This window comes from Sciurus vulgaris, assembly GCF_902686455.1.
Source record: "Sciurus vulgaris genome assembly, chromosome: 9".
In the NCBI taxonomy this organism is placed as follows: Eukaryota; Metazoa; Chordata; class Mammalia; order Rodentia; family Sciuridae; genus Sciurus; species Sciurus vulgaris.
Window position 1 is genome coordinate 46,713,700 of NC_136469.1, and position 12,820 is coordinate 46,726,519.

The following is a 12,820-nucleotide window of genomic DNA, read 5'->3' on the forward strand; positions in this document are numbered from 1 at the left end:
ATAATAGCATTTCCACTTTCTGCCAGGAGCCCCCTCTGAGAGGGCCTCCTTTAGGCTTCACTCCAGCTGAACTGTATGAGAGCAACGGGACTCATGATTGTCAGGGTGTTCACTCTTGCAGAGTTTCTCTGGCAAAGGCCAGTGATCATCACTGTTTGCTAAAGAATCAGTTGTCGTGATAAAAGGATGAAAAATTTTAAAAATCTACTAAGCACATGGAATTTTCTTTTTGAATAAAATAATCAGAAATAAGAAGAAAAGTTAGGGAAAATTGTTGTCATTGGGAGTGCATTTGACCCCTCCAGGGTCAGGAGCACAGTGCACAGGAAGGTCAGTCAGGGTCTGTCTACAGGCAACCGGACCTGCTGGCTAAGATCAAGAAGTTTGCTTCGGAGTGTGCTGCCACTCTGCTAGCAGTACGTGTCACACACAAGTAAAGGGAAAGGGCGGGGGGGTGGTGTTACAGAAAGAGATACTAAATATTGCAAAACTATATTCACACACATTATGTGGAATTATGTTGAGTAGAAGAAGCCCAAAGCCCCTTGTCCCTTGTGTAAAGCATTTGCACCTGCATGCTTCTGTGTATGTTCTGCAATGCAGTCAACGAAAGTTCAACTCTAAAAGCTCCAAACAGCATGAATGAAAAAGTATGTGACTGGAAAACCAAGAAGACAGGGCAGAAGCCCATCTGTCACTTGTACTCACCGTGGTGGTGGTGGTGACCTCCTCGGTCACAACCTTCAGGGTGTCGACCACGGAGATGTAGCCCAGACGCTTAGCAATCGCCAAGGCAGTGTTACCATTCTGAAGAGAGAGTGAAAGAGGGGAAGAGAGTGAGAAATGAGAGGGAGGACTGAGATGTGAGCCAATGAGATCACCCGTGGCTCTGCATGAGCCAGCATTTCCTTCCAAAACAAGGCACAGCTTAGGAAAATCACTAGTTTTTACCATTACATCTAAATCTGTCTTTGTAACTTCTTTAGACCATAGACCAGGTCACCATGGTAACACAACAAGTTTGCATCTGCCTGCTCTTTTTAATAAGAAGCACTTGGTGTTTTAACCCTGAGATTGTCAAATGCCTCATAGGCTACGGGACTGGGCCTAGGAAAGTACCTCTTGGATGGAGGACGATGCCTCCCAGAATTATTGGGGAGCACCAAGTACACTTGCTCCTCACGGAGGTCAGGCCAACTGCTGCAGGTAAGATGTTACCATAGGGAACACAGTAACATATTCAAGCTACAGCTGTGCAGGAGCTTACTCTGCAGCAAATTAACAGGAGCAAGCAATTCAGGCTGCATGGAGCCCAGCCTCCTGGGATCCCAGTTTGTTTAACTGCACCACTTAGTTTACATTTCAATGCTCCACATCCCAATGAGCTTTGTCTAAGCTAGCAGCCCCCAAACTGAGCTCCCTTAAGAAGGCAGGGAGGGCGGGAGGGGTTGATCTGCATACACATCTGAGAGCCAGCTGTAAGCAGAGTCCTTCCAGCAGCCCAAGAGGAGGGCCCCACTCTACAGAGAGCCAACTGAGTCTGGCCAACTGTTTTCCCTCTCAGGATCAGCACTCCCAGGAAGTCACACTGATTTCTGGGAAGGGTTTTCTAGAAATCTGGGACTTTCCACAGTCCAGGAGCTTACTTAGGGAGGATGTATCAGAACTTAGGTCAGACAAGAGGACAGCAGGGGAGGAAGAAGAAAGCTTGGGGAGGGACAATGGTGCCTGCCTTACCGCAGTAGTGGCGTTGGGCTTGGCCCCGTGCTGGAGCAGGACATTGATGATGTGCGTGTGGCCCTGCTGGGCAGCCTGGTGCAAAGGTGTATAGCCATTCTGTGGACAACGATGGCATCCATTTACAGAGGGAGAAGAAAACTAGGTTAGCCTTCATTTTTAATTTCTTTATCTTATTTACAACAAAATTATTAAGGATGTTTATTTGGAGCCAATATTCCCAGCAACCCATTTCTCAGCAACAAACACTCCCTCACACCTTATGGTCTGCTGAACAAAGAGAAGAGACTAGGTTATGAAACACAAGATAAACAGACTCCAAATTATAACTATTATTACATTTTAACCAATTAGCATTAAAAATGGGTGGAGAGGAGATTTAAAATAGGAAAGGGCATTATCTCTATGATGTCTCCCCTAGGCAACAGGGAAAGTAAGCTTGTTTTTAAATGAAGGCGGCAGAGGGTCAGATCACACAAGCCCTGCTTGCCTATGACTTCCCTAACAGAATCTTTGGGTTAACATTTGAGATTCTAAATCAATGAAAGTAAATTTAAGTCTCATATTCATTTCAGGGAATAGCTTTGGATACAGAAGAGCACACATGTACTTGGAGGTAAGAAGACTTCATAGGAAGCTGAGTGGCCCACCCTCATCCCTGCACCAAAAAAAAAAAAAATAGTCTTTAAAAATTAGGTTTTTAATATTCAGGTATAAACTTTCACATAGATGAAAGCTCTGTAATCCAGAATTTGTGAGAAATTGCTGTTAAGGTTGGTGTGAGGTCAGTCTTGCTCAGAACTGTAGTGGGTGGTTAAGTGAAACAGGTTAGTTGCATATTCACATTAATTTTAAAAGCTGCACTAGAATCCCAGGAAATACAATAATAGCCATCATTTATTGAGCATTCATTTTGTGCCAGATACAGGACCTTAGAGTTTTGTCTTTTAATCATCATCACTCTGAAATGAGGATGCTTGGTACACGATAGGTGTTTTATAAATAATGGTTGATTAAATGAGTGATGAACAAATGACTGGATAAATGGATGTTTTTCCCCATTTCAGAGATGATGAAACTGAAAATAACAGTTAAGTAATTTCTCCAGTCATTCCAGGTTCAGATTGTATGTGGCAGACCATGGCAACCAGGGGTTATCAGAACTACTTTTTAAATCTACTTGCCTCATCACTGATAAATTTTTATCTATGTACTTCTGATGCACTTGGGCTAGCAGTGCTGAGAGGCCCATTCACATCCTAAGCTTATACATCCCATTTATCCAATGTCACTGTGACCTCATGATCAACATGCATATCTGCTTATCCTAACAATACCAAGTGCCTATTTATATACATGGGTGTCACATGATTATTTCTATACATTCACATGGCCTTTCTGTCCATAGGAATGTTCCTGTGAGGGTCTTTCTGGCTGAGTATCTTAAGTCTAGCACATTCTCAGCTCTGCCATGTTAGATAGAAGTCTTGAGCCTACTTTACAGTGGAATAATCCCAGGAAATCTGGAAACACAAACAAATTACAGGAACTCTAAGAAACCTATAGTTATTGCATGGACTCTGCTCCCAAATAAGGTAATCCATAGATATTTCAGGAGCATTAAGCAAGTGATATTTCTTTTCCTAAAAATTTTTCCTTTCCATTGTGTTTACAATGTTCTACCCAAGAAATTTAGTTTGTCTCTTCAGTATCACCCAGATAAGCATTTACTTACCAAACACTATATACTAAAAAACTTAGAATATAAATGAACATTGTGTATGATGAATTAACATATTAGTATAATATAAATTAATATAGAATATCTATACAAATAATGCCAAACTGAGATTAATAATAATTAATAATAATATTAATAATAATTAATAATAATATTAATAATAATGAAGTAACAGTCGCCTCAGTAAATCACAGTATATGGAGCCCTCAATGGACACTGTGACCAGGAAAATTTCTCCCAGGCTTGATTTAAACTTGTCTTTATCTAAAGCCTCTGGTGAATGAGGACATTTGCCAGGAAAGTTGGAGCAACTCAGAAATCTTTACAAGAATATTAGGTTGAAGCTTAATATATGCTCATAGGCCCATCTGGCTAGGAGCTCTAAACCTAGTTATACCAACCAATTAGCAAATCTCCAAACCCCTCCAAATACCAATTTTCTTTTCTGTAAAATAAATATGGCCAAGATATCAAGTTAGATGAAGAATCAAATAAGTTGTCCATGAAGTACTTCTTAGCTTACCAAATTATATAAAAATGCTAGCAAACATTGTTTTGTTTTGCATTTTTTCCTTGTTAAAGAACTATATTAATCTTTGCAACATATTTAATGAAGAAAATGTTCTTTAATAATATGCCAAAGTTCTAAACCTTCTTCACAAGGTAACTAACCAAGTTTGATTTGCCTCAAACCAATGTGACAGGGCTTTTAATTCTAATTTTAAGCAATTAATCATTCCATAAAAGCAAGTTTAGTTTTCCAAGTCATATACCAAGTTATAAGTAGTTAGAAAGTAAAAGTAATACATATTTTCTCTCTTTCAAAGCACAGAACCAATTCTTTAGTGACTATGGTTACACATGAAATGTCAGAAAGAAAATGTAATTTCTTCTTCAGAGATATCATTCTATGTGAAAAAATTCTAAAAGGTTTATTAAAAGATTTCATTTGAGGTTTATATCTATCTAAACACCTAAAGAATATGGTTCCAAAAGCAACAGTAAAAGTTTCATAGTCCACCTTTAAAAATTAAATGTTAAAATGAGATATTTCTCTCAACCTAATGTTCACTTGATGTAGATCTAATTCCAGGGAGGCCAGTGATATTGTCTAGACAACATAGTGATTGCTTCTAATATTATAACCACCTCAACAACCAAACACATAACGAAAAGCACGTTAAACATTTTCAAGCCCTGCCTTCATCTCATTGAATTGTTGTATTTGTGCATTTCAGAAAAATATCTGCATTTCAACAGAAATGTCTTTCCTTAAGTGCTTATATGTGAACTAGCTCAGCAAAATGGTGCTAGAAGTTAATGTCTGAAAATTCACATGAGAGCTTTTAAACAAGTTTCGAAGTCAAATTTCATGAAAACTCAAGAATTGGTCGGAAAGTAGACAGCAGCTATTCTTGCTAGAGTAAAACTGTAAGTTCGAATCTCAAATGTGACAGCATTCTTCATAATTTACAAAATAACTTTGTTTAAAATTAGCTATAATGTGCTTATGTATAGACATGATTTTTTTTTCTGTTTCTGAGAGGATATGAAAAGAAATACTGACTTACAAAATTTCTATATATTTCCATTTAGTAGCATCTAGAAAATTTCTAAATGTGCTCACACTAATTTACTTGAGCTGCAATTAGGAATTTCTGACATGTGAACTTACAAAACAACATGCAGATATTCCTTTGGACCAAAGGACCTGGAGATGTGAGTTACATTATACATAACAGCAGTGATTATATTGTGGATTTCTCTTTAACTTGAACCAATTTAAGTGAACTGAATTGTGGGGTGATGTTCTGACCTTGCTTTGTTGCATAGAAGCCTTCAGATTCCTCTGGGGAAAGCTGTTGGTTTAAATCAGCTTTGCATTATCCTTGAGAACTTCCAACCCAGGCCTTAACACATTATTGTCCCACTGAGCATGACCCAGCAATGTTCCCAAAATGACAGAGTTTGTTAAAAATGAAAGGCGTGCAGTCTAGCCTGCCTGTCTGCCCTTCCTCATGAGGGGACAAGGAGTTAGAGGTAAGGGGGCCAAGGCCCTGAAACAAAGTAAAGGAAACCTGCCAGAACATCAGGGTGTCCTAGCAGGCATCTGTGGTGTCCTGTGGTAAATTGTTAAAGCAGTGTCAGCTACTTTAGCTTTGTAACAGAAGCAGTTCTGAAGCTAACCCACATGGCTGTCAAAGGTTATTAGAATGAAAAGTCTCAAACAATTACAAAACTACATTGCCTCCTCAAAATCACTTTAAGAGAACTAAAAAGGAAAAGAAAAAAAAAAAATTGTGAATATGGTAGCTAGTCAAGTATCCAGATGGCAAACCTTTTGGCTTATAGAAAAGGAAAATGTATACAATATTTTACCTTGGTTTTTGCATTAACATTTGCTCCCTGCTTCAGAAGAAAGTTGACCATTTTCACATTTCCATAGTGACAGGCCACAATTAAAGGAGTATAACCAAGCTGTAAATAATAAATAAAATCATAAAGTAGAAACGTTAATGCTCCAGTAGTTAATATTCAAAGGGAGAGGGATTGGACAGAATTTCAGTTATTATAGGATGGGTTGAAACTCAATTTGATTATATAAATATTATTCAGCAGATTATATATGTATCCCATGGGTACAAATATGGATATGAACAGACCCCAGAGCACATGAAACTTTATATCAGCAAGGCAGATCAGACTGTGTGATTTAATTTGAAAAGAAGCAAAGAGAGATGCACAAAATGATTATCATCTAAAAACAGAAATGAAAGAGTGACTTTGATAGGACATTCAGGAGGAAACTCAGGGAAGGTGAAGCTAAGGTGAGCTTAAAGAAAGGGTAAGAATTCAGTGACTTGAATGGGGAAATGCATTTCCAGTGCATGGAGGTGAGCAAGCACAGGAGGAAAAGAATGAGCCATTTGGACTAGCTAAGGCAACAAGGCAGAAGATGGACTTAAGCCTGCAAAACTGGAGTCTTCTCATGAAGGGTCCTGATACCATGTGGTCCAGTTGGATCTGATTCCTTCAAATACCAGGAACCACTCTAGCTCTGTGTTCTGAAGCTTTATGCTTTAGAATGGATTTCTGGAGGAGACAGGAGGGGGCTGGACACGGGCTGACCCAATTGAGGACTATTGGAAATCATTCAAGTCAGACACCATCATAATATGGACACTGATTAACTTCACCTTTGTATGAGCGTCTTGGTCGGCCCCATGCTTAGTGAGAATTTCAGCAACATTTACTTTATCTTCTTGAGCTGCAAGGTGTAAGGAGGTGAGTCCACTCTATGGAGAAAATGGAATGGAAAGAGCATATTTGAAGAGGAAAATGTATTGTATCATCTACATCTATATCTTGAAAAAAACCCTGGAAAATGCATAACCTCTCCGCAGAAACTGCAGCTTTTGATATCTAAGACAAACTCTTTAAGTTAATAAAATTTTTCATCCAAGGCTTATTCTTAAAGTTAATCAAAACCTTCAGCAAATTACATTTTCTATTTTCTAACTAGGTGTTTATGATGAGAGACTTTAAAATAACTTACCTTAAAAGTCTCCAAACAATATTCATTTTAAACTCAACTGCTCCTGCTGAGTCTATTTATTTACTTAATTAATTGATCAACCAAATATTACTGCTGCTTTATAACTATAGCAATAATCCATATCTTCATCAATAAAATATCATATCAATGTTTAGAAAATAAATGGGGTTATAGGAAATCATTTCAGAGTAATTTTTTCCAGTACCCAAAGAGAGTATTGTGTGTGTGTGTGTGTGTGTTTGGAGTTCTTCTTGACACTAAATTTTAAAATGTAACCCTATAATTTGCACAGCACCATAAATGGGTCTGTTTTATGTAAAAATGTTGGGCATGTATTCATCAAAGGAACTATTTTATTTGAAGATGCAATTAAAATTCAGTTACAGATTAATCAAAAATAAAGGAATGAAGAAAGGAGGGGAAGAAGTGATTTGTTCAATCAATGCCACTGTCTGTAATCTTGTTATGTACAAGCAGCTTCCATCCAGCAAAATTGAGATTGAAAGAATAACTTTAAAAGTGAAGTCATTTGTGTGTTTAACAGTCATTTTTTTTTTTAGTTCCTTTCATATGCAAGGAAGTATTCTAGGCACTTGAACACAGCCAGGAACAAAAGTTCCTGCCTTTACAGATCTTATATTCAAGCTTACAGCACATTCATACCAAATGCTTCTCTCTTCCAACTATTGCTCCAAGACCTTGTATATTCATCCTCTTTTTGCATATCCTGCAACTGTACACTGAGTATCGACCTGTGCACTCTCTCACCCCCAAGTCACATCCAGCTGAAGCTGATCAGTCCTGTTGACCATCACTTTGCAGGCCTCTTCATGAGCACTGAGGCTGAGAAGGCTAAGCCTCACTCTTCAAAACCCACGATCTCCAGCCAACGTGCCAACTAGAAATCACTAAGTGCTCTTACCTTTAAAAAAATGTATATAAGTAACACCTACAGAGAGAAAAGTGTTCTACAAGTTGAGAGGAGGTATCTTTTATTTCAGAATCTGGGATTTTTAATCTTTGGAACTCTGGCTGAGTTCAGCTTTGAGGTGCACAAAACATCAGGGTAAGATAGAAGACACCCTTTTGCACTAAAATTTCATCACATCTAATCAAATATTATTTAATCCTAAAGTATAAGAACTCTGAATATTAGGACAAAACAATGGGTTCTTCCTCATATGGATTTCTCTGCCTCAGAACAGCAAATATGAGATTATTTATTTTTACAGAGATAGTGGGTCTGTTTAAAAATTCATAGAAATGATCATTAAATAAAGTGATCATCAATTATCTCAAAGACATTTTTAGTGGCATGTCAAATATCTGTGATGTTTTCTCCTCTATTTTCAGAATGAATTTTATATAATATAAGATTAAAAACTAGCAGCCAGTATGAAAATCTTCTGTAGTTTATGATAAACTTGCATGCACAATTCAAATATAAAAGCCTTCCTAATAAATAAAAAAAACCAGAAGATGTTGATGGGGTTCTTTTAAAAAAAAAAATGTCAGCTATTGCCTAAATGTAGTAGTGGACTACAAGTGTTTTATTTTATTGTTACACGGTGATTGGTTAAGGAATATAATATCATTTCCATATTACAGTTCTTACTGAGAAATTTGGAGAGAATGAAATTATTGATTGTAGGTGGTACCAAAATCAATGGGAAAATTTATTATTGGTTTTGCTTCTTATTCAATATATTTTTATAATTGCATTCTTATTATAATACCAACCAAAAGGCAAGTTTATACTTCTTACACAGAGAGTCTATGTATTATATTATCATTCAGATATATTGGAACATCATATGTAGGAAAGTTTTGCTCTAGTGACAAATACATCATGGCTTTATCTTTCTTTTCTTATTTTTAGTATTGGGGTTAAACCCTGGGGTACCTAACCACTGAGCCACATTCCTAGCCCTTTTTTTATATTTTATTTAGAGACAGGGTCTCACTGAATTGCTCAGGGCCTCACTAAGTTGTTGAGGCTGGCTTTGAACTTGTGATCCTCCTGCCTCAGTCTCCCAAGCTGCTTGAATAATAGGTGTGCACCACCACACCCAGCATGGCTTTATTCTTAGGACACCACCCAAATACAATATTGAAATCATTTTTATAAAGTTAATATAATTATTTTTGATTCAGAGTTGAATATTTTTTCATTGCAAAGAGTGTAATTCAAAAATACTCATATTCTTGACTGACTGACTGCTAAAACTCTTTCAAAGGAAGTAATATATTTGAAAGAATATCATCAAGGCAAACATAGGGAACTGATTTCTGACACATATTTATCATTATTGCAAATTAAAAATAACACTGACTTTCCAATCAAACACAATGACCACCATTTTGGCTAGGCTGAAGTTGGCTCGAAACTCAATATTTTCCTGAGTTTCCTTTCCCCTACTCAGAGGTGACTGGCATTTGACTGTGCTGAAGGATAACCAATTGTTTAAGCCAAATTCCAGATGGAACCATCATCTCTCTCCATTCCTCCCTCAAACCTCCTCCTTTCTCTCTCTCTCTCTCTCTCTCTCTCTCTCTCTCTCTCTCTCTCTCTCAATTTGGAATCAGGACCAGGATAAACTAGGATAATCTGGGCTGACTTTTTGAACTACGGTAATATGAACTCTGAGGAGATACGGCGTAGCCTGTTCAGGCACTACACAGAGAAGTTGAGAAAGTAGATCTACAGAAAGAGGTGAATAAAACTGACTTTCAGAGAAAAGTCAAGATGCAGAAGTGTAGCCACACAAGCAGAGAATCTGTGAGACCAACTCCCTCATTTCCCATGGTTTTCTAGTTCCTCATAAAGTTTGTCTTCCTTCAGTTCTTAGGGTCTGTAATACATCCCTGTTTCCTTTGTATACATCCCCCCTTTTTGTTCCAAGCTATCTTTGATTGTTTTCTGTTTACAGTCATCCAAAAGTCTCTTGACTGAAGCAAGAAGAGACAAGATCAGAATACCTTGGTTGACATGTGGATATTGGCTCCCTTATCCAAAAGCAAAGTGACCATATCCGTGTGCCCCTCCTGTGAGGCCAGATGAAGTGGAGTTACTCCTTGCTTTGTGACAATATTAGTCTCTGCTCCATAGTTGAGGAGTGTGGAAGCTATCTGCATCTGATTCTTCTTGGCAGCAATATGTAAAGGGGTATAGCCATTCTAAAACAAAAACATATATATACATATAGTAAGCTTAACCATTGACCTAATATGTATCTCTGAAGAAAGTAAGAATCTGCAATCAACAAAAAAGTTAAAAGTAAGCTGACAGTTAATCCAAACTCTAAGCCATCACAAATTTCCAATTCAAACCACTCCCAATATTTGCAACCAAAGTCAAAAAGTACCACATTACACTATAACATAGATAGAGACTTGAAAGCCCTAAAGCTGAACATCTCCCCTTATATATGGGTTCTTTCCTGAACAGCAGAGAAAATAGGCTAATTCCTTTTCTACATGACTGTCTTTTAAGTACCTGGGATGGATTGATTCCTTTCTTTCTTTTTAGCACTGGAGATTGAACCCAGGGGCACTTAACCCTTGAGCCACAAAGTCCTAGCTGGAACTGAATGCTACCCTTCAGATGTAGTTTTAATCATACAGAATAACATGGGATTATTTCAATGATCTTATGACAATACTCCTACGAGCATGCTTCTGATTGGATTGCACCTCTCACTCATTCAGCAAATGCACCAAACAGATGCCAGGCAGTATGAAGGGACACAGAGGTGCACATGGCATGCCCTCTGTCTCTAAGAGGTTGCATTCGAATGGAAAAAGATATTGAGCAACAAAATAGGCTTATATTAATCCTGGGATCACTTTCAATATGGGATCTCCCTTTCTTCTTCAGAGCCTGCTGCCTCAAAAGTAGAAACATGAGGCAATTGGCTTAATGTGGGAATTTGTGGATTGACCAGAATAATCCATGCATTGCTTACGAGACCCAAACACTAATCCTCATACTTTGTCAAAAGAAAACAAAAAGCAAAAACGCTGGAACAAGTGCATTTCTGGAACATGTATTGTTTTTTCCCCTTTTCTTTATCAAATCTGGTGAAATTTTCCATGAAAAAAAACATGTGATAAAGATGAAAAGCAGTGGCTTTGTCATTAACTGTGACACACTGAAGGAACAGGTGGTATAATGATGGAGTGCTCCTTGTAAGACTACCTTAAGAGGTATTTTAGGACATGGTATTTTTCTCAAATCTAACTGCAAAGTGTATTGAAACATGAAAAGCAGTTTTGAGAATTTAAAAGTTTTTCTGTGCCATCATCAAATCTTGATCTGCAAAGAGTCCTATGGTATCTTCACTATTCCCATTTCCCCAAGCAAAAATAAGCATTGTTCATTTTCACAAATAATATTTCTGTTTTAGCTGCTGAAGGAAATCCAGCCACTATCCTTGAAAGCCTTTTCAGGCACTGATCATAGGTCCCAGGTGCCCCAGTTGTTTGAGAATATCACTCTTGGTCATGGGCCCCTACTGAATACCACACAGATTTTTGTGGACCATATAAACTTAAGGCATCTCCTTTTTGCTACAATGAGCTTGTTGAGTCCCAACTTCCCCCATTCCTGCAGCATAAGCTTTATGAAGGTAAGAAAGTACCAGGGAATTTGTTAATGAGACTGATATGAAGGAAGACAAAGATGTTTTAACAAAACAACACAAGAGATCATTGAAGATGGAGTTGATTCTGGCAGTGTAAGAGGTATGCCTGGTAGAGAGTCAACCTGCAAGATCTGAAGAATCCCCTACTCCACAAAGAGTAAACATTTTGAGAACTAAGTAGCTGACACTCCTCTCACCCTACCCTACCTTTACTTCCAGGGAAGGTATTGGATTTTGACAGAAAGAAGAAAGGAATTTCCAGGATCAAGGGACTGTGTGTTGGGGACCGGGAAAATTGTAATGAAATTGTAGAAAGAGATATACTGATATATGTGTGTGTGTGTGTGTGTGTGTGTGTGTACAAATATATGTAAGTTATAATGGTTTGTTATATGTAACATTTATATACAAAATATTTTGGTATTTTGTACAATATACTTTTATATATAATATCCCATTTTATTATTTACATATAATATGTTCAATTTAAATAGACACAAGAGTATATATGGGCATATTTGTACAAAGACAGTGGAAGAAATCTTCTTCCACTGTTTCGGGACACAATGGATCTAGTAGTCAGTTAGCCTGAGGTCAAACACTAGCTCTAGCACTGACAATTTATGTGACTTTGGAACAACCATCCACTTTTTTAGGTGTAGAATAGATATTATTATAATACCAATTTAGGATTACTATGAAATTTAATGAGATACTGAATGTAAAGTACTACATACAGTGTCACATAAATGCTAATTATTGTCTTATTTCTTCTAATGTGGCATGGATATTTTCAATAAATTTTTTTCTTTTTAAATATGTTCTCAAAATATGTTTGCTAAATGAATAAATGAAAAATATAATGGTGAGTTTATGTATCATGTGACTTTCATGTATATTTTCAGTATAACAAAAGGACATCTCAAGTGGTGGGAAATGCTTAGTCCATAGGTACTAGACTTAGTTGGAGTTGTTTTGGGAGTTGTTGCTAGACGTACACCAAAAAGCCATCGCTAGTCTAGGGACCTAAAAGAATCCACACCACAGTGAACATGGGTGAATCATTTTAAGAGACCAAGAAAACAGAGTTCTTCATACAGCACAATGAGGTCTCCGAAGGAATAAAATTATAAAATGATGGTT

The 12,820-nt window shown here is 37.3% G+C and overlaps 1 protein-coding gene across 31 annotated transcripts in view; it reads right to left on the reverse strand.

Annotated features, from left to right (window-relative positions):
- Nucleotides 1-12,820, reverse strand: part of ANK2 (ankyrin 2) — a 694,188-nt gene that overhangs the window by 84,250 nt on the left and 597,118 nt on the right. For all 31 annotated transcript variants that reach the window (XM_079154590.1, XM_079154588.1, XM_079154614.1 and 28 more), the window contains 5 exons: nt 10,014-10,211; nt 6,676-6,774; nt 5,858-5,956; nt 1,738-1,836; nt 709-807 (listed from right to left, as the gene is read on the reverse strand). In XM_079154590.1, coding sequence (XP_079010716.1) covers nt 709-807; nt 1,738-1,836; nt 5,858-5,956; nt 6,676-6,774; nt 10,014-10,211 — 594 coding nt within the window. The remainder of the gene's footprint in view (nt 1-708; nt 808-1,737; nt 1,837-5,857; nt 5,957-6,675; nt 6,775-10,013; nt 10,212-12,820) is intronic.